Below are 24,131 nucleotides of genomic sequence, written 5' to 3' on the forward strand. Positions count from 1 at the left end.
CCGGAACACCCCACACAGTATATGAGTAAGACTGCATTTTGAGTTATTATGCAATCACTTACCTGTGGAAATGTGGGTCCACCCTGGCCCCTGCTCCCTCATAAAATGCATATTCGTTCATGTGGTGGGCCAGTAGGTGGTGCTCTTGCACTGAGCCACCCACCTGACTGCACCCGACAACTTTCCAGGCTCTGAGTGCCTCCCTGGGGGCGCCTCACGACTGGCCAACCCCTTCCTGGAGCACACTCAATAGCCTGGGTGTAACGCTGCCACCACCTAGGGTCTGGAGTTATCCTTGCGCTGTATTCCCTGAGAAACGCACGCTTAGTAGCCCTTGAGTGTACTCAACCCACTTCAAGCACTTGGGGTGCTTCCCTTATTTTGAAGCACAAATAGTGGTCTCCTTTAGTCAGTTGAACCAAGGGAACCCCAAAGAATAATCTAGACCCATTTCTAATAAGTCTCCCACACTAGATACAAAGGAGAACTTTATGGTTTACAATAAGAACTTTATTGTTTACAAGAAGCAGGTTTGGAATAGGGTAAAGGGTAGAACAATATCAGAGAAATCCCATAGAGCAAAGTGGCATGGCTGGGTAGCCTTTGATCATGCATCTGAGTTGTTACTGCAAGCTATATATCTAGTTAGATCTCAGGTAGTTTATCCACACATATCATCCAGAGGCAGGTGGAGATTCCCCCTGGAGGCAGGCAGTTCATTGATCATGAGTTTCAAGAGAGAGAGCAAGTTTCAGATGGTCCAGCTCTTCTCTCTCTGAGTTTTCTCATCATGCTACTGCTCCTGCTCCTGCACTTTTATAGACCGTATGACCTCATTTACCTGGTCCAATGGACGCCAGCACCTGTTGGCTGCCAGCCACCCAATTTGAAATGTATCACTGGTTGCTAGGTAGAGTACCAGGGTCTCTAGCCCCCTCCCAGTCAGGTTGGCATTGCTTAGAGCAATAGGGAGTGTAAGCCCCTCACCCAGGTATGTGATGCCAGTCACGTAGGCAAAGGGAGCAGATTTCCCCCCTCCCTCAGGAATGTATCCAGCTCAGGGTACAACTCAGGGTTACCTAAAGAGCCCATGGGATGTCTGCCCCTTTGCAGTGACCATGTAAACCAAACTGTCACATAGCAGAGTTTTTGGGAAGAGATAATAAAAAAGGCATTCCGCTACAGTTCATATCTTGAGATATCAGTCCCAAGAGATCTCTGACTTCTTGGGAAGCAGCAGGTGGTTACATAACAGGCAAGGCATTTTTCCAACAGCTTGGTGGCTTCAGGCAGACAGCGGTGCACCTTGGCCTCCCATGTGAGGTGAAGCGGCCCTTGTGATACCCCTTGGGGCTGCTGACATGGTTGTGGCAGCCGTGGGGCTTGGCAGCAGTGGAGAAGGATGAGGCTCGCTTGGCCGTCGCTGACTTCTTGTTGCCGCACTTGTGGTGTCACTGCTGCTGCCACGGTGCTCTCGCCACACTTGGCTGCCGCACTCCACTTCCCTGCACAACTGCCACTGTCAGCCCCACACCCACTCCTGCGGCCACTGTCGCTGCTGCTCCTGGCCGCACAAGTGGCCGCAGGGCAAGCGGAGCTCAAACTCATGGCAGGGTATGGTAGTGGCAGCTGCCCACCACAGCAGCCACTGCACAGGGAGGTGCAGCGCAGCAGCCAGGTGCAGCGGGAGCACCGTGGTGGCAGCAGCTGCTCCTGCAAGCAGCACCGTGAGCGCAGCAAAAAGGAGAAGGCAGCGGTAGCTGAGCCCACCTCATCCTCCTCCTCTGCCGCAGCTGCCACAGCCATGCTGGTACACCCCGAGGTGCACAAAAGCCGTTCCACCTCGCCGCTGTGGTGGTGGGTGGCTGCCTCCAGGTGAAGAGGCCAAGCTGCTCCCACCCTGCAGACACCTCAGTGTCATCTCCACAGCAGGCTGAGGTGCTTGTGGTTGCCAGGAACAGCAGCGATGGCTGCTGCAGGAGCGGTTGTGGGGCCAGTGGTGGCAGCCACGTGGGGAGGTGGACTTGGTCACTGCTGCCTTCTCCTTGTCTCTGCGCTCACGGTGCTGCTCGCGGGAGCGGCCACTGACACTGTGGTGCTTCTGCCACGCCCAGCTAACAAGCTCCGCCTCCCTGTGCACCTGCCACTGCCAACCCCACACCCACAGCTGCCACTCCTGCAACCACTGTTGCTGCTGTTCCAGGCCGCCATGGGTGCCTTGGCCTGCTGCAGGGACAGCGCTGAGCACAAGCGGTGCTCAGGCTCACAGCAAGGGTGTGGCAGGAACACCATGGTGGCAGCAATCACTCCAGCAAGTGGCACCACAAGTGCAGCAACAAGGAGAAGGCAGCAGCAGCCAAGCCCGGGTGATGCGCTCCACTTCCCTGCGCAGCAGCTGCTGTGGCAGCGGGCAGCTGATGCTGCCGCAACCCTGCTGTGAGCCTGAGCACCACTTGGCCAACAACCACTTGTGCTCAGCTCCATCCCCTTAGCAGGCCAAGGCACCCATGGTGGCCAGGAACAGCAGTGGCAGCAGCTGCAGAAGTGGGTGTGGAGCCAGCAGCAAAGTGCAGCAGCTGGGCGCAGTAGCAGTTACTCCCACAAGTGGCACCATGAGCACCACCACAAGTGTGGTGACAAGGAGAAGGCAGTGGTGACTGAGCCTGCCTCTTCCTCCTCCTCTGTGGCCGCCGCTGCCAAGCTCTGCAGCTGCCAGACACGCTGGAGACCCTGAAGGGCACTCCAAGGGCCACTATGCCTCACACAGCAGGAAGGAGCGGGAGGCCAAGGCACAGCACAGCCGACCCTAAGCTGCCAAGCTCCCCTCACTCCCTGCTGGCAGTCTAGCTTGGCTCCATGGACCCCTGCCAGCTCACATCTTGTGCTCCTGCCACCCCACACTGGGCCCCACTGGTACTGACCCCAGGATACTGGTACTGGCCCCGCAACACTGGCGCAGGCCCCACACTCAGCTCATTTCCACTGGCCCCACTCCCAACCACCTCCTTCCCCACTTTCCTGCCCACCCACCAGCTGCTCTGCACCACGTAGATCCTGGCTGCATGGCCCGGACTATGAGACTCAGCAAGAGCCGGCCCAGCCCCAAGGACCAAGGTGATTTCCCACAGTCCTTCCCTGCCTCTCTGCCCCCCTGGTCTTACCTGGGGCAGGACTGGGTGGGCCTTGCTGTTGCAGAAGCCTGCTGTGGCTTCCCCTGGTTCCTACTGTTCCTGGCTCCTGTCATCTTTGACAGGAGTCAGGGGCAGATAAATATTCATTTTCTATATTCTTTAGGGGCCCCATGGACTGAACAGAATGGCCTGGCAGGCTGGATGCAGTCCACAGGCCATACTTTGCCCACCTCTGGTTTATAAGAAGATTAAGACAGAAAAAGGAAACTGCAACAAAGAAAGGAAAACTCCAACAGGAGTTTTATGAACTATAATTTCTAAAATGATTTGATCAGCAATGTTGCAATTAAATAAATGCAGAGGCTGGCAACCTTTTATTAAGGGAAGGCTGCCCTTGTAATTGGCTGCAACTACAGGCAGCTGATTCCCAGCTGATGCTCCAAGCCATCCAGTTGCACTCTCTTCTGCACTGTTGCAGCCTTTGTTTACTGTCACTGCTGGCAGCATTGTGAGCAAGAATTTACATTGGCGATGGTGAACAGAAGCTGCAGCAGGGGGTTATATTAATAATTTAAATGTATACTGGGACACACCACACATTTAATATACAGCTACTCCTCACTTAACGTTGTAGTTATAATTTTGAAAATGCGACTAAGCAAAACAATGTTAAGCAAATCCAATTTCCCCACTACAATTAATGTAGCGGCGGAGGGGGGGGGAAACAGGGGTTAGTTTCAAGGGATTAATGCAAACCAAATAGGGAGGGACAGATTGCTTGCAGGCAAGGAGGGGTAAATGGATTCGCATAGCCCCAGTACCACACTGGATTCCTGTCCAAACTACTGTATAAACAATGGTTTAAGTGGCAGAAACAGGCGATCACAATCGGAAGAAAAAGCAGGGAGAGAATGAGGGGGCTCTTGTCACACAGTATAGCATACATTTAATGCCCGATTGTCCCAAGTAGTTTAACCCCTTTCTAGCTTATTGTCTTCAGAGAAAAGTCTGAAATTACCTGATTCTCATGCAGTATTACCTGGATCTCTGAGCCCAAGTAGGTACTATTTTTGACTGAAAGAAGTCTTCCCTTTAATGGCTTACCTGCCATTCTTATGCAACTTCTGGCCTCGAAGCATTTCAATGAAAAGAGGCAAATCCCAGCTGGGAAGTCTTCAGAAGAAAAAAACCTTAGCCTAGTCACACAGCTCAGCAACTTTCAATTATCTGAAGCAGGAAGATCTGGAAAGAGTCTGTCTATAGATGAGGAAAAACTAAACTGGCAGACAATTTACAAGTAGAGAAAAGAATAACGACCTCTTTGCATCTGACAAATTTATTCTGGTTCTGCCACAAGTCTTCAAGCAAGCAGAGGATCCATTCTTGAAAACTAACGATCTTCTCTCAGAATTTTTGAGGTTACTTCATCTATACACATAATCATTGAACATTCTGTCTGTGACATTTACTGTATTACAATACACTGACAAAAATATAATTTAAAGCAATTAAAGAGCTGTCCACTTAAAAACTGTTAACAGCACTGCTTGGAATATTAAAACATCTGAAGTTAGCAACGAATTAACAATACATGCAATAGCAATATTTGTTTGAACATAAAATAGGCTATCAAACAATTAACTGCATGCCATACTGTATAAAAAGGTGGCTATTTTTCTTTTTAGTAACATTAGTCTGTGAGAATTGCTATCAAGCTAAGGATCAATCACCCTAATATTAGGGATGTACTGATAGAGATTTTGGGTGCCAATACCAATAGCTGGTATTTAAGGAGGCATATCAGCTGATACCAATCCGATACAGCTGCCGTCAGCTGCAAGTCCATTGTGGTAGAAGGGAGAAGGGAGGGATGTGGGGGGTCAGATCCTCATCCCCCACGGTGAGGAAGGGGGCAGAAGCCGGCACTGCCAAGCCAGGGCGAGGAGAGGGCACAGGATAGAGGTATGGCTAGTGGGTGGAGGGGGTGGCTCCCACCACTGCTTGCACCCCAAGAGGGTGGGGAGAGGAGGGGCGGGGCATGTGCTCCCGGATCTGTGGGGGGCAGGATGGGCTGCAGTTGCAGGGTGGAACCAGAGCCAGGCTGCTTGGGGCGCTTCTCACCAGGGGCTGGGCTTGAAGTGGATTCCGGCAGCACTGGGAGATGGCTGCAGCCACCCTAAATTTTGCTGCAGCTCTGCTTCCAGCTCCATGCTGCTGCACACCTGTAGCTTTTCCTGGCACTTGGGTGGAGGTGGGGCATTCAGCTGTGGCTATGCTGGATGGTAGCACAGGGCTGGGAGCAGAGCTGTGGCAAAATCTGGAGTGGCTGCAGCCTCTTCCCAGCACCACTGGAGCCTGCTCTGAGCCCAGCCCCAGTGCGAAGGGCCCCGCACAGCCCAGCTCTGGCTCCACCCCATGCCACACAGATCTGGGGGGCACATGCCCTTCCCCTCCCCAGGTGCAAACAGCAGTGAGAGCCAATCCTACCCCATGAGCCGTGCCTCCGTCCCATGCCCTCACGCACCCAGTCTGGGCAGCGCCTGCCCCTGCTCCCTCCCTTACTGTGGGAGGCATTGATCTCCTCCCCCCACATGCCTTTCCTCCCCTCTCCCCTTCCGACTTATCAGTTCGAGGCAGCTCTCCACACTGCCGGCTCTGCTCCGTGCTGCTCTGAGGCTGTGCACAACATGGGCATTTATCAGCCAAATTATCAGCCACCTTGGGCCGATATCCCATATAGACACTTTTCTTTATATCAGTATCAATCCGATATCAGACTGATGTATTGGTGCACCTCTACCTAATATTGCTACATTTGTTGTTTCAAGCAAAGTTATATTGTTTTTAACATCCCTGTTTTTTTAATTAGAGTTTTAAAAATCTTGCCTTTAATCTGATTTAAATTAAAACTTCTATAACTTCTTGTGTGGACACACTTAATTAAGACTGGTTATTTCCGTTTAGCTTAAACCCAGTCCAAGCTACTATGAAATCTGGCTTATTTACAATCAAGAGGAAGTTCACAAGAAAATTTGTACCAGTTTTATTCATACAATCATAGGGCTGGAAGGGACCCTGAAGGATCACCGGGTCCAGCCCCCTTCATGAGCAGGAAAGACATCTGGGGTCAGATGACCCCAACCAGGTGACTATCCAGTCTTCTCTTGAAGACCCCTTGGGTAAATAATTGCACCACCTCTGGGGGGAGCTTGTTCCATAGTTCGAACATCCTAGCCGTGAAGAAGTTTTTTCTAATGTTCAGCCTGAAACTATCTCCCAGGAGTTTGTGGCCGTTGTTTCTAGTTGTTCACTGAGCCCCTGATGTACGCCTCTGATATTAAGCCACAATCAGGTCCCCTCTCAGCCTTTTCTTTAGGCTGAAGAGTTTGAGATCCCTCAGCCTCTCCTCGTATGGCTTCCCATGCAAGTTTCCGATCATACGGGTGGCCCTTCTCTGGACCCTCTTGAGCTTTAGGATGTCCTTGTTGAAATGCGGCACTCAGAACTGGATGCAATACTCCAGCTACGGCTGCACCAATGTTGAGTAAGCGAGAAAATCACTTCTTTGGTTTTACTGGAAATGCATGCCAGAGTTTTATTGGCCCTAAGGGCTACTGTGTCACACTGACGGCTCATGTTCATGCTGGGGTCTATTGTTACCCCTAGATTGCTTTCATTTGTAGTGCTGGTCAGGTTAGCAATGCCCAGCCTGTAGGTGTTCTGGGGGTTCTTCCTTCCCAGATTCATCGCTTTGCATTTCTCTATGTTGAATCTCATCTGGTTCTGTTCTGCCCAACATGCCAGCCTATCTAGGTCTGCTTGCATCTGCAGCCTCTGTGGGTGCGTCTGCACAACCCGGTATCTTGATGTCGTCCGCAAGCTTGGCCAATGGGCTTTTTACCCCTAATCCAGGTCGTTGATAAAGATATTGAACAGCACTGGGTCAAGTACTGACCCCTGGGGATATGCTGCTGCCCACATCTCACCAGGCCAACACCGATCCATTTAACTGGACTCTCTGCATCCTACCCCACAACCAGTTTCGCACCCACTTGATGGTCCCACAGTTGAGCCCGCCTGATATCTTCCAGTTTTCTGATCACTACCTCATGGGATACCAGGTCAAAGGCTTTCTGGAAGTCAAGGTATATGATGTCAACTGCGTGTCTTTTGTCCAGGTGACAAGTCACCTGATCACAGAAAGAAATTAGGTTTGTCAGACAAGGCCTGCCCATGACGAAACCATGCTGGCTGTCATTCAGTATCATGCCTTCTGTAAGTTTGTCACTTATGGCCTGTTTGATTGTTTCTAGGATTTTCCCTGGAATAGAAGTTAAGATAATTGGCCTGTAGTTTCCTGGGTTTTCATGCTTCTCCTTCTTGAAGATGGGCATAACACCGGCCCTCTTCCAGTCCTTTGGGATTTCTCCAGAGGCCCAAGATTTTTGAAAGACCTTTGCCAGGGGCTTTATGATCACTTCAGCCAACCCCTGCAGTGCTCTTGGGTGGAGTTCATCCGGTCCTGCTGATTTATATATGTCCAATTTCTTGAATTGATCACACACCAGTTCTATGGTAATGGTGGGAATGATATCAATCCCGTCCTGCTCATTTTGTGCCCTACCTAGCATGTTGCTCTCCTTGGTCCTGTGAAAGACTGAGGCAAAGTAGTCGTTTAGGAGTTCCGTTTTTTCCTGGGTGGTAGTGACCAGCTATCCTGAGGCATTGAGCTAGATGATGCAGATGATTATTAAGTGGGTTAAAAAAAACCCAACACAGCTGCAATTAAACTGGCAAAACTGTCTTTTGTAGACAAAATCTCTGGGATCAGTACCTTAACATGAGCAAATACTGTGTTCAGATTTGAACAATTTGGGGCACAATTATTTATTTTTGTATGATTTTTCCCTCCTGTCAAGCTGTCACTCACAGCTGCGTGATTTAGAATTCTGAGGATTTGTCTCAACCTGACTTCCAAGAGACCCTTGATTAGCGGCCAGCAGCATCTTGTGGGTGGCACAATGAAACAACCCTAAGCCCAAGCAGGAAGGTGCTTCTGACCCAGCTGCTGATGCCAATTTTCTCCACTGTGTGGTCATGACAAAGAATGTTGCAAAAGCTGCCCCAGCTCTGGTGGGCCAGATAACATGGCTCTGTGGGCCATAGGTGGTTGACCCTGCCCTAGATCACTCATTTCCAAACTTTTTTTTTCCAGTCACAACTCTATTTACAGTGAGGAAATGTAGTGTAACACAGGCACTGTTAATCATGAGCCTGCAATTAACAGGGAGCAGGATCTTACCATGCTTCAACTGCTCCATGGTAATTAACCCCACATTAGCAAAGTAAAAAGTTAACCAACACAATTTAGCCTCGTTTCAAACTGCTTTGGTTCAGCTCACAGCGGGGCAACTATGGACATAAGTAGATTTACCAAACAGCAGCTAAAGTATCTTCCCCTACTAAGTGATTTCTGCCCTTAACATAGGGAACAGGTTACCGGCAAATGTAATTAAACAGAGGACAAGGCTTTACTGAACTTACAGCATCACTGCCCCTTTGTGCACTTTTACAGTGCAAATAAGAGCTAACCTGTGGTGAAGTTGGAAAAGGGACAGTGATCACTGAACAGCTGAGATGCAGTAGAGTCCAGCCTCTGTAATAAGTGCTCACAATCCTCACTGTACCTGTTGCTTTCTACAGTTTGGAATTATCTAACCTAGATCATACCCACAAGGCTTCAATAAACACTATGTTTCCCTTTACAGCCATCTTACAAGAGCAAAGCAAGAAGCAGTTTTCCTGCCTGATAAAGTTTTTTGAGATTTTGGAACCTCTTCCCCATCTGCCTTTGAACAAACTGAAGAGTGGAAAAGCAGACATGCACATGCTCCGGAGTAGCCAATAGTCTTGTGGTTAGATTGCTCATCTGGGATATGGAAGACCCATTTTCAAATCATCCCTCTTCAGCCAGCTTGGAGTAGAAAACTGAACCAGACACTCTCAGGTGAGCATCCTAACTAGTTAGTTATGCATGGCCATATAGGTGAACGGAGGTCTTTGGAAAAAAAAAAAAGGGAGAAGAGCAGGGAGAGAGCAGAAGCTGCAATTAAGACTGCAAGGGTGGCTGCAGATCCTTCACCCCAGCTTGCAGTGCATCTTCCCTCTCCTCAGGGCAGGAAGACTGCACTGTGGCAGCAGCCAGGGACATTTTTGAGTCCCAAAAGCAACTAAGAATATCTCTCTTTTCCCTCCTCTTGGCACACCCTTCCTTCTGGCACTCACTGGTACTTCCTCTTCCCTCTCATCCGAATACACCCTCTGGCAGGGTTTGCCTAGGGCACAAATTATACCTTTGAGCACAGAATGGGGGGAGAGGAGAAGAGGCAGGGGGACAGGACACACTTGTCTTCTCTTACCACTGTCGCTGGCTAACTTGCAAGTACAGGGAGCAACTGCAAGGAATGCTAGGCTTGGGTTTAGCTGGAGACGGTGGCCTGTTGAAGGCTGCATACCCCCTTCCTGCACCTATTCCCAGTGAGCAGGAGACATCTAGGAGGACTGGGCAAGGAACAGGTGCAGGAAGTGGGGGGAGCCACCCATCACTGTCCCAGCTGAGCTCAGCACTCTGGCAGTGGCCACTCAGAGGCATAATTAGTTGAGAGGGAATGCTGGAGATGAGGAATGGGAAGGGAGGTTCTGCTGAATGCCATGAGTGGGGAAAGGATTTGAGTTCCTTTTTGGGAACTCAAAAGAAGTCCCTGGGTTCTGTTGCTGTGGTACAGTCTGAGCTTAGTTCCCATCTGGATTCCACAGGGAATTCAGGTGTCTGGGGCACTGGGCAATCAGGAGCTGGGATGTAAACTATACACTAGAAGGGGAGTGTGATTGTACAACTACACCCCCCTGGATGCACCCTTGCATAGCCATGTCTACTTGGCAAGCTTTCCATCCCCACCATGGGTACCCTTCAACCATGTTGTGCAACTCCTGGCAGGATGCCTCCTAAACTGGAAGTAATGCAGCTGATTCTATGTAGCACCCTGGGTGACCTAACTGGCCCTGCAATTCACCAGTGCTAAACAACCTGCCTAAAATGCTGTGCAGTTGCAGCTGCACTGTCGAGTTAAGACGACAGCCTCTCTGGAGCATCATAGCATATTTGAAAGGTGCTGATGTCAGGGATGTTAAGTTTCCCATGCAGGTATGGCCTAATTAATATTTTTAAAATACACCCACACACACAAATCAGCACAATGAAGGACAAATCAGACAGAAAGACAAGAAAAAAAGATGGACTCTATGCCCAGTGGTTACAGTATTCACCAATTATATTCATATTCCTGCTCCAATGAAAGTTACTTATACAAAGTGGAACAGCTTCATTAGGAGAGACTGAAAGAGACCCCAGTTCAGAATAGTCTGTAGTATGGTGATTAAGAGCACTCACCAGTGATAGGGGGATATGGTACAAGTCGGTTTACCTCTCAATGCCATATTCAACAATAGACTTAAGAAACTCCTCTTGACAACTTAAATGAATTCAGCATATTCCCATATACAGCTAGGCATTTACTAAGGATATAAGATTTCATCTGACAATTCTCTAACTGGGAAAAGGTACTGCTATTAAAACATCACGCATGACATCCCCAAAACTGAGCATTTCATCTTCAAAAGTATTCCTAGCCTTACTAACAATGAAACTATAGTTGTGTTCCTCAAAACAATCTTATACAAATCAACTGATTTGCCTAGAAACTGCAAGCCAATGTCAATTAGGAGTGAAGCCTCCAGAAATCCTGACTTTCATTCCTCAAAGCATTAAATTATGCACGCTTGGATTTTAAATTCAAGTATTATGCTTCTCGAGGAAGGTTACTTTGCATCTTTGTAAGTTTTAAGATGAAACATTGTTTGCAAAATGAGTAATTTCATGGTGATTTTAACAATTATCCTATTCTAGAATGATATTATTGGGTAAGTACAAAATAAAAAATATGTTCAACAGTCAAATTTGTAAATAAAAAGGGTATATTTGTTTTACTATAATTATAATATAATATAAATATAATCAGCACCCGAATTCAGATTAATTACAGCACTTTCTGCTGTAATCACCAACTTTTCTCTTCTTTGGGCAAAGAAAAGCATCTGAATGTGCTTTCCAGGCATTTGTCTGGAGATACTAGATGTAAAAACAGAAACCACAAGCCACCATCACAAGTAAACAGTTTGTTCAACAACATCCAGAGATGGGGTGCGAGGCCCAAGGGCAAATCAGCCTGTGTGAGGCCCCTTTAACGCTGAGAGGGGCGGGACTGCAGTCGATCCGTCTGGCTCCCACCCAGATACACAGCACCCCCAAAACGCAGGGCCCAGCATGGTCGCCCTGATTTGCGCCCTCCCAAAGGACAGCCCTGACAACATCAAACAATTCTACCTTCACTAATATCAAAAAGGAATACAATTCCTGAGGCCAACTCTAAAGCACAGAAGAAAAGCCTTCAGAAGTAAAAAGGAAAATTTTGGATTCTCACCTGTGAGTCCTCATCTTTGAATGACCTCTGTGGAGTCTGCTTGGCATCGGACAGTTCATCTGAAGACTCATTTTTTCTCTTTTGTTTTTTACCCAATGTGATAATAAGTTTGCTGTTGCAAAACAAAAATAAGAACAAAATCAATGCCATGCATATAAGTTCATGCAGTTAAGATAAAAATCATCTAAATAAAAAGGACTTATTTTTCACTTTATGACAAATATCATACTAGCAGACATGAAAGCAAGGATTTAGGTCTCATCTTAGAAATTTTGCAGTCAGCTTCAATGGAACATAACTGGGCCCTTAGTAAGGCAGATGACTTGAAACATTTCCACAGCTAGTATTTGCTATTTAATCTGCAATGATTAAATACAACAAATCTTATTGAGAACCTCTGTATTTCTTCCTATGGGCAAATGTCTACCAACTTTCACAAACACCTCACTATGTCAACCAGGAAATTAAAAACTAAACACTTAAAAGCAGCTGACTATGTACAGAGCAACAATTGAATGCATGTCACCTCCAAATCACCTCCAACACAGAAATTCTGATTTCCCTTTATCTGAAGCATGAAACTTCAAATACAGAAGCTGTAGGTCTGAGTAAAAGTATAACAGTAAACACAAAATATATATCATAAAACCAATTTCTATAATGTGTAAATTCACAGCTTCAAATAAATTACTGTTTGCTAAAAATTAGAAAACTGCAAAATGTGATTTTCTGGAATTAAAAACAACCAAACCAAACCAAACCAAGAACTAGAGAGGTCTGTATTAACTCAACAATGGCAGAATCCATAAACAAAGCTGAAGACTCGAATTGTGGGTAAATTACAATTCTAATGGAAAAAAAGAACTAATTAGTTCTTAGTTTACATTCAAAGGTTACGTAGAGTGGCAATATCAATAATATCATTCATTTGTTGTTAACCAGAGGATGTCAAAATATCTATATATTTTTCATTTCTGAAATCTGACAAGTGCTACTCTTCAAATGTATCCTCATTGGAATAATCACAGAGTGATTACAATCAATCCAACACAATCATGGATAAAGAGCTGTCCTTAAATATATACTTTACATAATACAGATTTGATAATTACATGCTATGTCAGCAGTGAGATAATTGTTTTAGCATACAAATATCTTCTGCTATTTCACAGCTTTAACTAAAGATAGGACCTTAGTCTTTATTCACTGCTAGTACCATTATTTTACATCAAAACAAGATAGGACACATTAGATATGTGAAGAGTAAAAATAAATGTGGGAAACTGACTGGATCTTTTCCCGCCCCCCCCCCCGCAATTTGATTGCGTTTTCTAAGGTAAAGGAACAAGTAAAACAGGTGGATCATACAAAACCATTATGCCTCCAACCATCCACAGAATTATGAAATCAATAAAATCCTAAACCACCAACCTGAGCAAATTAGAAGAAATAGCCCCAGCACAAGACTGGTTGGTGTGAACAGATCTCTTCCTCATGCATCTGTGGCTTTTGCAAATAGGTAGATTTGACTGAGTTGGATTTGCAAACCACCTTCTTGAATGATCAACTGAAATGCTCAGCTCTGCCCAACACTTAATTCAATCACAAGTTTACACATTAAAGGCAACACGCCTTGTCCATATTAAACTTTGAAAGCATGTTAGTTAAACATGTGTCAATGAAATCCTAGACTGGTGATTCTCAACCTTTTCAGGTTCAACACACCCCTCTATAACTTTTCTGGCTTTAGCTGCACTTCAGTTGCCTCAGCTTACCTTGGTGGTTCTCAGTTGGTGTGCTGCAACCACCACCCGGTAAAACCAGTGGCATAACTAAAACGTTTCACTTCCCAAGCAAAATTCCTGTGTGCCAGGGGAAAGATGGATAGTCTCAATTTTAAAGAAACATTTTCAGGTTCATTTTTACAGTATATATGCCATTTATCCCAATCTTTTTTGCAGGGAAAGCCCCTCCAGCTGCAAAAATACTATGGCTCACACCTACAAAAAATAAGCAACTATACATGCAGCTGAGGATCTAAGCTGTTTAGTCACTGTTTAAAACCTTCTAGGGTACACTGCAAAATTCACGAGGTTGCCCATTTGACCATATCTTAAAGATGTTCCTAGACCTGTCATAAATCTCAGAATCATAGTTAAGTAGGGCTGGAAGGGACCTTGGGAGGTCATCTAGTCCAATCACCTGCTCTCGGAAGGACTGATCCTGACTAAACCATCTCAGTCAAGTGACCGTCTAACTTGCTCTTAAAAACTTAAAAGGAGGGAGATTCCACAAACTCTGGATAGCTTATTCCAATGCTTACCCACCCTCCAAGTGAGAAAGTTCTTGCTAATATCCAACCTAAATATTCTGTGCTGAAATGTAATCCCATTGCTCCCTGTCCTGTCCCTTGCAGCCAGAGAGAATAACCTATCTTCATCTTCCATATAACCACCCTTCAGGTATTTGAAGACTTTATCAAATCCACAACTTCCTTTTTTTTCCTGACTAGTGCTTTCAATCCTAGTTCTTTCTGCCTTTTTTTTTTTTTTTTTTTGTAAACCATGTTTCCCAGGCCTCTCCTTAACTGGCAATTCTAAATTATTTGAGAAAAGTTCATTCTACCTTGTCCATCTGACACCAATTTTCATCAGTGCCCTTTTAATAGACAAGTCACTTTATGAGGAAGAGAAAAGATGTACAGGTTTCAGAATTCTAATATTATAAAACTCTAAGTCTATCTGTCTGTAATGCTTTACTCATGCTCTGACTGGCTGATAGAAACAGCCAATCAGAGTGCTCCAAGCGTGGGGGAGTGCAGCCATGATTCTGAAGCTGAGCAGAGGCCAGTGCTGCAAGCAGCACTGAGGACCAGATGGGTTGAGGGACCCAGGGCCAGCAGTGCTGGCCTCTGCTTCCCCCCACCCACTCCCTGCAAGAGGCAGAACAGCAGCAGCATGGGGCATTAGGTGGTGGCATTCCATCCCAGCTCCCCCCCGCACCTCGGTCATTCTTGACAGGCAATTGTATAGACCACTACAGAAGCCGAGTCAGAAGTCTACAGACTATACCTTCCACATTCAGCTCAGGATATGGTCCTGGTTGCAATTACAGGTGCTCTGGAATACCATGTCACAATTAGCCAGATCTCAGTATTCCTAAAGGCCAAACTGCTTTACTCTTAAATTCTCAACCCCCACCTTTTGGCCAAGTAGGACTTATAGACTGATTTCCCTCATATTCTAGAAAGCAACTAATGAATTCATTTGCAGCTTGAGGGCAGGAGAGGTATTATCCTTGGGAAAGAAACCTACAAAACCAGAGCAGAGAACACTTGGATAAAGAGCTCCAACTGAAGTTGGATACAAGAGGGTATAAGATAGCAAGAAAAGCTCTGGAGTGATCCAGTCCTCCCTAGAATACTGTGGACAGGAGAAACTAGGCACCATAGCAGTTTGCCATAATCCCATTCAAATGAAATCCACTTCCCTGCCAACTAACCTAAAGTTTAGCTTGCTTGTTCCCATATATTGCTGAAGTAGGACAGAGCAAGACCTATGCTAGGGAAAACAGCAATCAGTACCTGCAAAAAAGAAGCCCCCACCTATGTAAAACTGTAGAGGGTTACGATTGTCCCTGAACAATGCAACTACATAAAATCAATATGCCGTAGCAGAATCCCAGGACCTTGCTGGCTGAAAATTATCTGGAAGCCTATCAAAAAAGGAGAGAAGAGAAGAAAATAGCAAAAATTCCTGATAAGTGAACCTTCAAAGGTTGTTGCCAAGGAAAAGTTATAACTTAGCAAGGAACCATTAGGATTCAAAACATGGATCACACACTCCACACAGTAAAGGCAGAATTAAGATATATTGTCTAAGTTCAAAATGTTAACCGATACGATCAATGTTTTTAATGGCAAGCTGGACGGCTAGCATCCAACATGTCTACTGACTTTCCACATACAATTTATGTGCTCAATCTAAATTATTATTTACTAAATATCTAAATCCATGTATTATTAGTACAGGTAACAAGCTGTGTCAATCTGTAATTGTCACTTGTTGATCCCATCACTAAAATAATTAAACAAAAAACAAAGCCAAACAAATTAATGCATACAGTTGATTTGTAACTAAGACTTTTTAAGTGAGATTATATGATTTTTTTTCTCTTTGAAGTGGTAAATGAACAGTAAAGCCAAAATCATAACCTGTCCAGAAAGGTATGATTTTAAAACATCTATATATCATTTTTGAATGGAAAATAAGTATTAAAGGAGTACTTTAATAATGGCAAAAAAAGAGAGAAAAGAGTAAATAAACTGAACAGAAATATATTTACAATATTTTTATTTTTTCAATTGCTATATTAATACAAAATATATTTCCATTAATACATGGTGCCAAGCTAAGTATCCAAAATTGAAGAAAGCGTCAGAGGTGGCCTTAATTTATCTACCTGTGTATCTTTTATTACACAATTGCATATATTTTTCACCCACAAAACCAGTCTCATTCCTGTCTGGCATTTTATTACACTTGAGAACTTACAGAAATGTTTAAGATTTCTTCTGCTTAAAAAGAAAAATTGCCCAGAATGCCCATGGTCTGGAAGCGAACTGAATCCCACGTAAGCTGGAAACTTTAGACCAGGGCAGGCAATTATTTCGACTGGAGAGCCGCAAGGGTAGCCCCGCCCTTTGATGGGTACCCCACTCCCTGGTTGTCATCTTGGAACAGGAAGTCCTGTCCTCTAACCCCTGACCTTTGCCACAGGAAGTCCCTCCTCTTGCCCCCGGAAGTACTCTTTTTGGCAAGGGGGTTGCCATCTTGGAACCAGAAAAAAACAAAATATTCTAAAAATCGCACATTCATTACAACATACACCACTTTGATTTTTTTTAATTGTCCTGATATATATGCGTTTGCATAGTGTACATAGTGGTGATTGCATAATAGCTTAATATAGTTTTACTTTTGTATATTGTAGTGCGGTATGAATGGGGTATATAGAGTTTATGGCAGGCTGTAGGTGTGTGTGGGTATTTGTGTATGTGGGGTGTAGGGGAGGGTGTGGGGGTGGTTGCTCCCTGACTGAACTGCATATTTTCATAGAATGATCAAAGTAAAACTATAATATTATTTAAATAAATAAGCCCAACAACCTGGTACTTGCCACTGCACCCATTATCTCCACATACCATATTTATCTAAACACAAGATGACTTCAAATTGAAGACAAGACCCCCCCAGAATTAAATTCTATACTTGGAAAATTATAAACTCATTATAATTTTCCATGTAAAGAATCTAATTTGTGGAAGGTCACCTGAAAATTGGCCTCACTCCTACAGCTATGGCAGTGGAAAGTAACAGATGAAGGCCAGACCAACAACTTGTCCTTCTGCCCCCCATGCCTGAGCCTGCCTCCCCCTGCCATTCACCCCTTCCAGTGCCTGCCCCCTGCCACTTGCCCGCATGTTGTCCCTCTACTACCCCATACCTATGCATGTCCCATCATCTGCCTCCCTGTGCTCCGTGCCCCATGCCTCTATACCTATGCCTGACCCCTGCCACCTGTTCACCCATGCCTGTGCCCCTTGCTGCTTGCCCCCCCCATATCTGTGGCTACCTCCCACCCGACTTCTAGCTGTCACCCAACTACTGTCCCTATCCATGCCTGCCCCCCCCACACCTTGCTTCCCTCACCTTCTGCACTCCCATGCTGCCACTTACTTTCTGCTGCTTTGCTCTTGTTCCATAGCAATCACTAGCAGCCCTGGCTCCATTCTGCCCAGCCAGGCAGAAGCAGTGGTGACAGCTCTGGGTCCAGCTGGGAGCAGAGCAGCTCAAGGCCAAAGCTAGAGATAAGCTGCTGCCTGCCTCAGGTACTTGGATCTATGACAGGGGTGGGCAAAATATGGCCCACAAGGCCATCCTATCCAGCCCACGGGGCCCCTAAAAATTTTTTGAAAATTTAAATTTATGTCCTTGGTTCCTGTAAAAAAAAAAAAAGACAGGAACCAGGGGCAGTAGGACCCAGGGGAATCCTCAGCAGGCTCCTGCAACAGCAGGGCCCACCAGGCCCAGCCCCCCTAGCCAGAAGCCCCACCAGGGGCTTCTGGCCTGGGACCACGTGGCTACCCCAGCACGGAATGCTCAGGTAAGTGGGGGGAAGGGGAGGGGGAGGGGAGGAAACGATCTGGTGTGGAGCATGGGGAAAAACAGCTTCTCCCCTGCCCTGTGCTCCCTGCTGCAGCTGCTTGCAGCCCACATGGGGCTGTACTGAGCAAGCACAGGCAGCCCCATGTGGGCTGCGAGTGGCTGTAGCGCAGGGTGTTGGCCATGGGGTGGGCGAGGGGCCACTTTTCCCCTGCACTCAGCACCAGCTTGTGACCCAGCCCCGCACCAGCTCCAGGTATGCATGTCAGGGCTGTGCCACAACAGCAGCAGCTGCGGTCCCCCCGCTTGCTGCACCAGGCAGTGTTTGCTGCTCCTGCCCACCTGGCACAACCCCGATGGGTAAGCCCAGAGCTGGCGCGGCCCAAGCTGGCAGCCGGGGCGGGTCACAAGCTGGTGCTGAGTGCAGGGGAAAAGCAGCCTCTCGCCCGCCCCATGGCCAGCAGGGCGCTGCAGCCACTCGCAGCCCACATACAGTTGCCTGTGCCTGCTCTCGACAGTCCCGCATGGGCTGCGAGTGGCTGCAGCAGGGAGCGAGGGCCACAGGGCAGGTGAAGGGCCACTTTTCCCTGTGCTCTGCACCAGCTTTTTCCCCCTACCAGGGAGTAGGGGGTCAGGACTGCATGCTGTCTGCCCGCCTGTACTGCGGGGCTGGGGGGCACTGGGAGTGAGTGAGCGCGGGAGCATAGGGCCCACACCAGTGTCCCAGGGCCACTGCCAACAGGGCCCTGAGCAGGGTGGCAGGAGTACAGGGTCCCAGCCAGAAGGGGCTCTATGGAACCAGGCCAGGTCCCCCCTCTCCCTGCTGGTGCAGCCCAAACTGGCTCCACAGACCCCTGCCAGCCTGCGCCCTGCTCTGGGCCCCACCAGTGCTGGCCCTGGGACATGGGTCCTAAGATGGTGACTAGCGAGTGAGGCACCTGTCAAGGTGCGGAGCTACCCATGCAGCCCTCCGCAGCTTGCCAAAGCTGGCTAAGTGGCCCTCCACCCAAAATAATTGCCTGCCCCTGATCTACGACAAGGTTACCCCCACCATGTTATTTGCAGGGGAAGGGATGGGGGATGTGGCAGACCTCATCTTGGATTTGGAAAAAATTAAGTATTACTGTTGTTAATGAGTTAATGGTTAAGTACTGAAATTTACAAGTTTTTAAAATACTGTTTAAAAATGAGTACCAGTCAAGACATCTATTCAAAAAAAATCTGGGGGGTTATTGGGCTAATAATACATAAGGTCATACAACAGCCACAGAAAAATGCAGATATAGAATTAGTCTTTTTCTATATGTAGTCTTTTGCATCCACATCTTTCAACTCATACATTGTTCAGACTTAAGACTATTTTTGGACTTCTTTGGAAGGCTAACATTTTGCATTTAAAAGAAGAGAAAAAAGTATGGTCTCTTCCTCCTCCCGCTGCCTTTGGCTTGAGAAACTAGTGGAGGGAAAACACCACTGAAGAGACATAACTGAGTAACCATAACCATAAAAATGAAAGGTCAGCAACCAGGAGAGATCATGAGCAACTGTGATCTCATTTTTTGACACGGGCATTGCATACAAACAATTGCATTACATCAAAAGTGTTACTATCTGAACTCTGTAAATTTCAGTATTTTTTGATGCACGAAATCTTAAAATCTCTTAGAGACTGTAATGAAAATCTTTTATATCACCACAGCATCACTGCTGAGTGACTGCTTGTCATTAGATACACATTTTATTCAGATACTAACTTTGTTCGAGTTGGTAACCTGTAACTGAGAATCAAAAGTTGAGTCACTTTTAATAAAAAAACTTTTAGAACCCCAAACTCCTATGACAAATCTAGTGTTTACTATAAAAACATATTTAAAATACTCATTCTGGAATAAATGTGTGTGTTAGTTCTGGAATTATTCTTTGAATTAGTCAAGGAAGTAGACAGAAGTGCTGAGCAAAACCAAAGGGGAATCAAATTCAATCCTCTGAAAGACCAGGTCAAAGTCTAGAATAAGGCAATGTCTTTGCAGTTGTGGGATTATACAGGAACATATCCATTCCAATGCATTACTAATGAATTAAAATAGGTTCCATAAATCACCTAAGAAGCACTGAAAAAAAAAAATCACTTAGATCAGTCTCAGAATTCACAAAATGACTCCCAGTGAATCATTGTTACCTAGATAAAACACTAATTTTAATTATTTTGGACAAATTGTTTTTGCTGCCAATACAGGTGGAGAAGAGAGAGGAGGGTTACAAGACAACACCCTTGGATACTCTAAATGACCAGAAGGATTTCCAGTTCTACCTTGTTAACTCTATAATGTGCAAATCTACCATGCCTTTTAACTCTATACTAACCTAAAGTGAAAATCTAAATTTTGTTATTCTGTGAAAAAAGTGACAACATTTTTATATTCAGAGCCTGCTTGCTTTAACCACAAAAATAAATCAAGACTGTTTTTTACTTCTGTTAGCCTTGGTAAGGGAACACAGCTGGCAGTGAAAGCATAACCTGTAGCTCATTTCCTTTGTGCAAAGTCATTTACTGAATTCCAATCAGTTACACTTGGACGAACCTATTAACCATCATGACACTGTGTAAATCTCACTGAGGGCACAATTCAGCTCATAAAACCTCTTACCAGCAATTCTGCCTGAGGAGAAGTGAACCCAGTTTGATCCCAGATCACTCAGATCCCAGAATTAATTTGCACATCTACTGGTAATAATTGAAAAAAAACCTTTCCTTCTTATAAATGGAACATATCTGATACAGAAATAATTTAGAAACAAACAAACAAGAGCTGCATCAAGTCATACTGGCAAGAATTTTGCTTTCAAATAAAACAAAAATACATAAATGGTAAACATAAATATTCTGAACAACTTCTTAAAATGTATTTGCCTCATTACGTTCCAGGCACTGCTGTTAGCTTTACCAATATTTCTGTCATCAGTCATTTTTAAAATAAGTTGTTTATAAAGGATTCTCTAGTGCACCGCAGAATTATGGAAATTTCGTTTTCACTTTGGAGAGATGATTTATTTTTGTCTCTTAATTTCCTCATTGTATTTAGTTAGCTTGGATTTAAGGAGGAAGAAAGGGGGCTCACGTTAAAAGGAAACATTTTTTGTCTCCTAAAGTTTCTCAAAAAAGCCTGAAATTGCAACAACAGAAATTTAATGTCTATTTACTCTTCCAATTTTAGATATCTAGAACTAAAAATACCATATTTTCCTCACAACGCACCCCCTTTTCTCCAAAAACCAGCTGCTGGAAATTGGAGTGCATATTATATTCAAGAAAATATGATATGGGCAGGTTTTGCTGTTTATGGGCGAAACCAAAAGTAAATGCTACAAAGATCTACAGGGAGCAGAATGGTTATCAGGTTCAACTCCTTAGCTACTGCTACTCTTACTTACTACAAGGAAATATGTCTTCTTTCTGCCTTTCAAATACAAGGTGTGCATTATATTCTAGGGCATGAGGCATGCAAAAATATATTTATTCCCAGGATAAAGGCATAAATGTTCACTATATTTTAAGTATTTTCTTCCATACAACGCCTGCAGTCCTTCAAACATATTAGTCAAGCACAGTATTTACTGTCACAACTAGTCCATTTAAGTTTAATGGATTTCAGTTTGCTTTAAAGAAGTATTCATTTATTTTATCTGTAAGATACAGTAGATTCACCAACTCTCCTGAACCTCAACTGTCTCTATGTTACCACCCAAGTAATCTTTTCCAGTAAATGCATACTAATTCCAGGATTTAATTTTTTAAGATTAAAATAAAATTAGAAACAACAGACATTAACATTAACATGAGGCTTTATAGTCAAAACCAAATTTAATTACTTCCATTTTAAACGGTATTAAAAACTGCCCTTTAAGCCCCTTATCAAATCTTATTTAAAAAAAATATTTTAGGTAGCCCACTACAGTTCCATGTTAAATATGGTTTTTGCCATGAGAGTGGCAGTACTTCACTTTTGCCAAACGGGTCTGGCAGAACTTCACATATTAGACACGTTCTACAATGTGCAATTCTAACAGGCCCTTAGTCTGACTATCAGAATTTAGTCACTAAACCATACCATCCACCATTTGTACCAAGGGGTATCAGCTGGTGACAGGACAGAACTATTATCACAGAGGAGCCAACTGGGACCCATGTGTTGAGGCTGGTGGGACCTGCCAACTGGTTTGGAAGACCACTATCCTGAGAGAACCTGATCAGGCTTCTTTCCTACTTAAGATGGGAATTCTTGCCCCATACAGTATGTGCTGACTGGGCATGGGTCACTGAAGCCATGTGCCAGATGCAGGGAAGGACAGCCTGATGGCAATTCTCTTTCCTGTGTATCAACCATTCTGCTACAGCTTCTCCAACATCTTCCAGGTGTCCCTAGATGGGCTTCTGCTGTGGCAATGGCATCAGCCCTGGCTTAGAATTTATACATTGAGTTATTCAGGAATGCTGCCAAATTTTCCTAAGAGGAAACTGAGAAAAAGGAAATGGTATTTTTAACAGTTTATATTTCAGCAAAAGCTGCATGAAATTTCATGAGACAAAGAGGCACTTCTATAACCTAAAGGACTGTTACTATGCCAAATATCAAAACCCTATTGAAAAACTAGATTTTACTTTACATAATGGAATGAGCTAAGCAAACTAAATACTGCAGTCAGAACCAGCTCACCCTACATGAAGATATTTCAAAATGATTAACTAATTCAGGTGCCAAGCTTCAGATATTTTAAAATGACTGGATTGTTAGAAAAGTTCTAATATCTGTACACTTTAGCTTCCTTAAACTGTCTCATTTTGGGCACCCAAAGATCACTTATTTTGGCAAATTTATACTACATAAAATGTATGCACAATCATGTAAACTAGGTACAACAGCAATCACTAAAGTTAAGTTTGCAAAACAGTTTTCACTGTAGCCTTGGTTTCCTACTTAGTGTGTGTTTTTATACATGCCTTCAGCAAAAATGTTTAAAATGATTTCTGAATAAAATGACAGCTCAAACCAAATTATTTATGCTCCTAAGCTTACAAACAATCACATACTAAACACTAAACATGTAAACAGTCTCCCTGAAGACAACTCATCTAATTTAATAATTTAAAAGTTAGGTGGACCTGTCTGTTTTTGCAACATATGGAAAATTATTATGCCATAAATATGGGATCCCTTTATCTGTTTTGCTGACAATTTACTGACAGAACAGGTAGCCTGGTAGCTCTCCTGCATAAGCAGAAGGCATAACTTTCTGATAAAAAGTTGTGTGTTTGTTTAAATAATGTAACCATTTGAAATATTCATTTTTTGACTTAAATAAAAATACTCTTACTTAACTATGTATTTCTCTGATCAGCATCAAAAAAACCACCCAAATGGAATTCATACAGAACAATTAATTCATAATTGTGGTGATTTACATATTCAGCATTTCAAAATACAAAGCACTGAAAATAAAAATCCACAACTATTGTATAATATATATTTAAGTACAATAAGAAGCATTATTGATATAATTTCAGTTCAATTCTGAGTATTTCACCTTTTTACATTTAGCCATATCCTGCTTCACCAAACAGATTTATTTTTTATAATTTCCTTCATTATCCAAAAGAAAAGAGCTTACCAGCAGACTACAGACAGTGAATACTTCAGACACCAGAAATTCAGCTGTCTTTCAAGAACATTGCTACTGTTTAACAGCTACCACTTATAACTACCTCTATAAAATAATGAAACTGGCAGGAAATGAATCTAAGCCCAGGCAGAAAAATCTGCTTCCCTCTCCCCTCCCCACTTCCATTCTTTAAAGGACCCAAACCAAAATCCATTGAAGAGTAGAAATATTCCTGTTTTAATAACTTCCAATAAATTTAGATGAGGCCCAAAACAACCTGATGAAAAATGTATTTTGAGCATTCATCCGTTTGGATTTTAATATCTTATTTGACACCACGTCATGAAATCTTACTCGAAAATTAATCCAAATGGACATGGACAGGAATAGCACCATGTGAACAGAAAATGACTGTATAATTATAAACAAAAGTACAAACATTTTTTTCTACTTAAACAGATTTTCACATTAATAAGGAAAGAAGTCTTATGAAGCTTATCACAGAGACTTTAGGTACAGTCTTATTAATGATCTGGAATGGACAGAAGACTGCATATTAAATGATATTCACAGATAATTTTAAAAACTGAAACAAGTTGTTAAGGGCAGAAACAAAAATAAATGCATAAGTTTCCACA

General features: G+C 44.3%; 1 protein-coding gene across 7 annotated transcripts in view; it reads right to left on the reverse strand.

Moving 5' to 3' along the window:
• The window catches only part of CHD9 (chromodomain helicase DNA binding protein 9), a 192,787-nt gene that overhangs the window by 106,867 nt on the left and 61,789 nt on the right, over positions 1-24,131 (reverse strand). For all 7 annotated transcript variants that reach the window (XM_019535722.1, XM_019535721.1, XM_019535719.1 and 4 more), the window contains one exon: positions 11,672-11,783. In XM_019535722.1, the coding sequence (XP_019391267.1) occupies positions 11,672-11,783 (112 nt within the window). The remainder of the gene's footprint in view (positions 1-11,671; positions 11,784-24,131) is intronic.

This window comes from Crocodylus porosus, unplaced genomic scaffold (assembly GCF_001723895.1).
Source record: "Crocodylus porosus isolate Cpor-Errol unplaced genomic scaffold, CroPor_comp1, whole genome shotgun sequence".
NCBI lineage: Eukaryota > Metazoa > Chordata > Crocodylia > Crocodylidae > Crocodylus > Crocodylus porosus.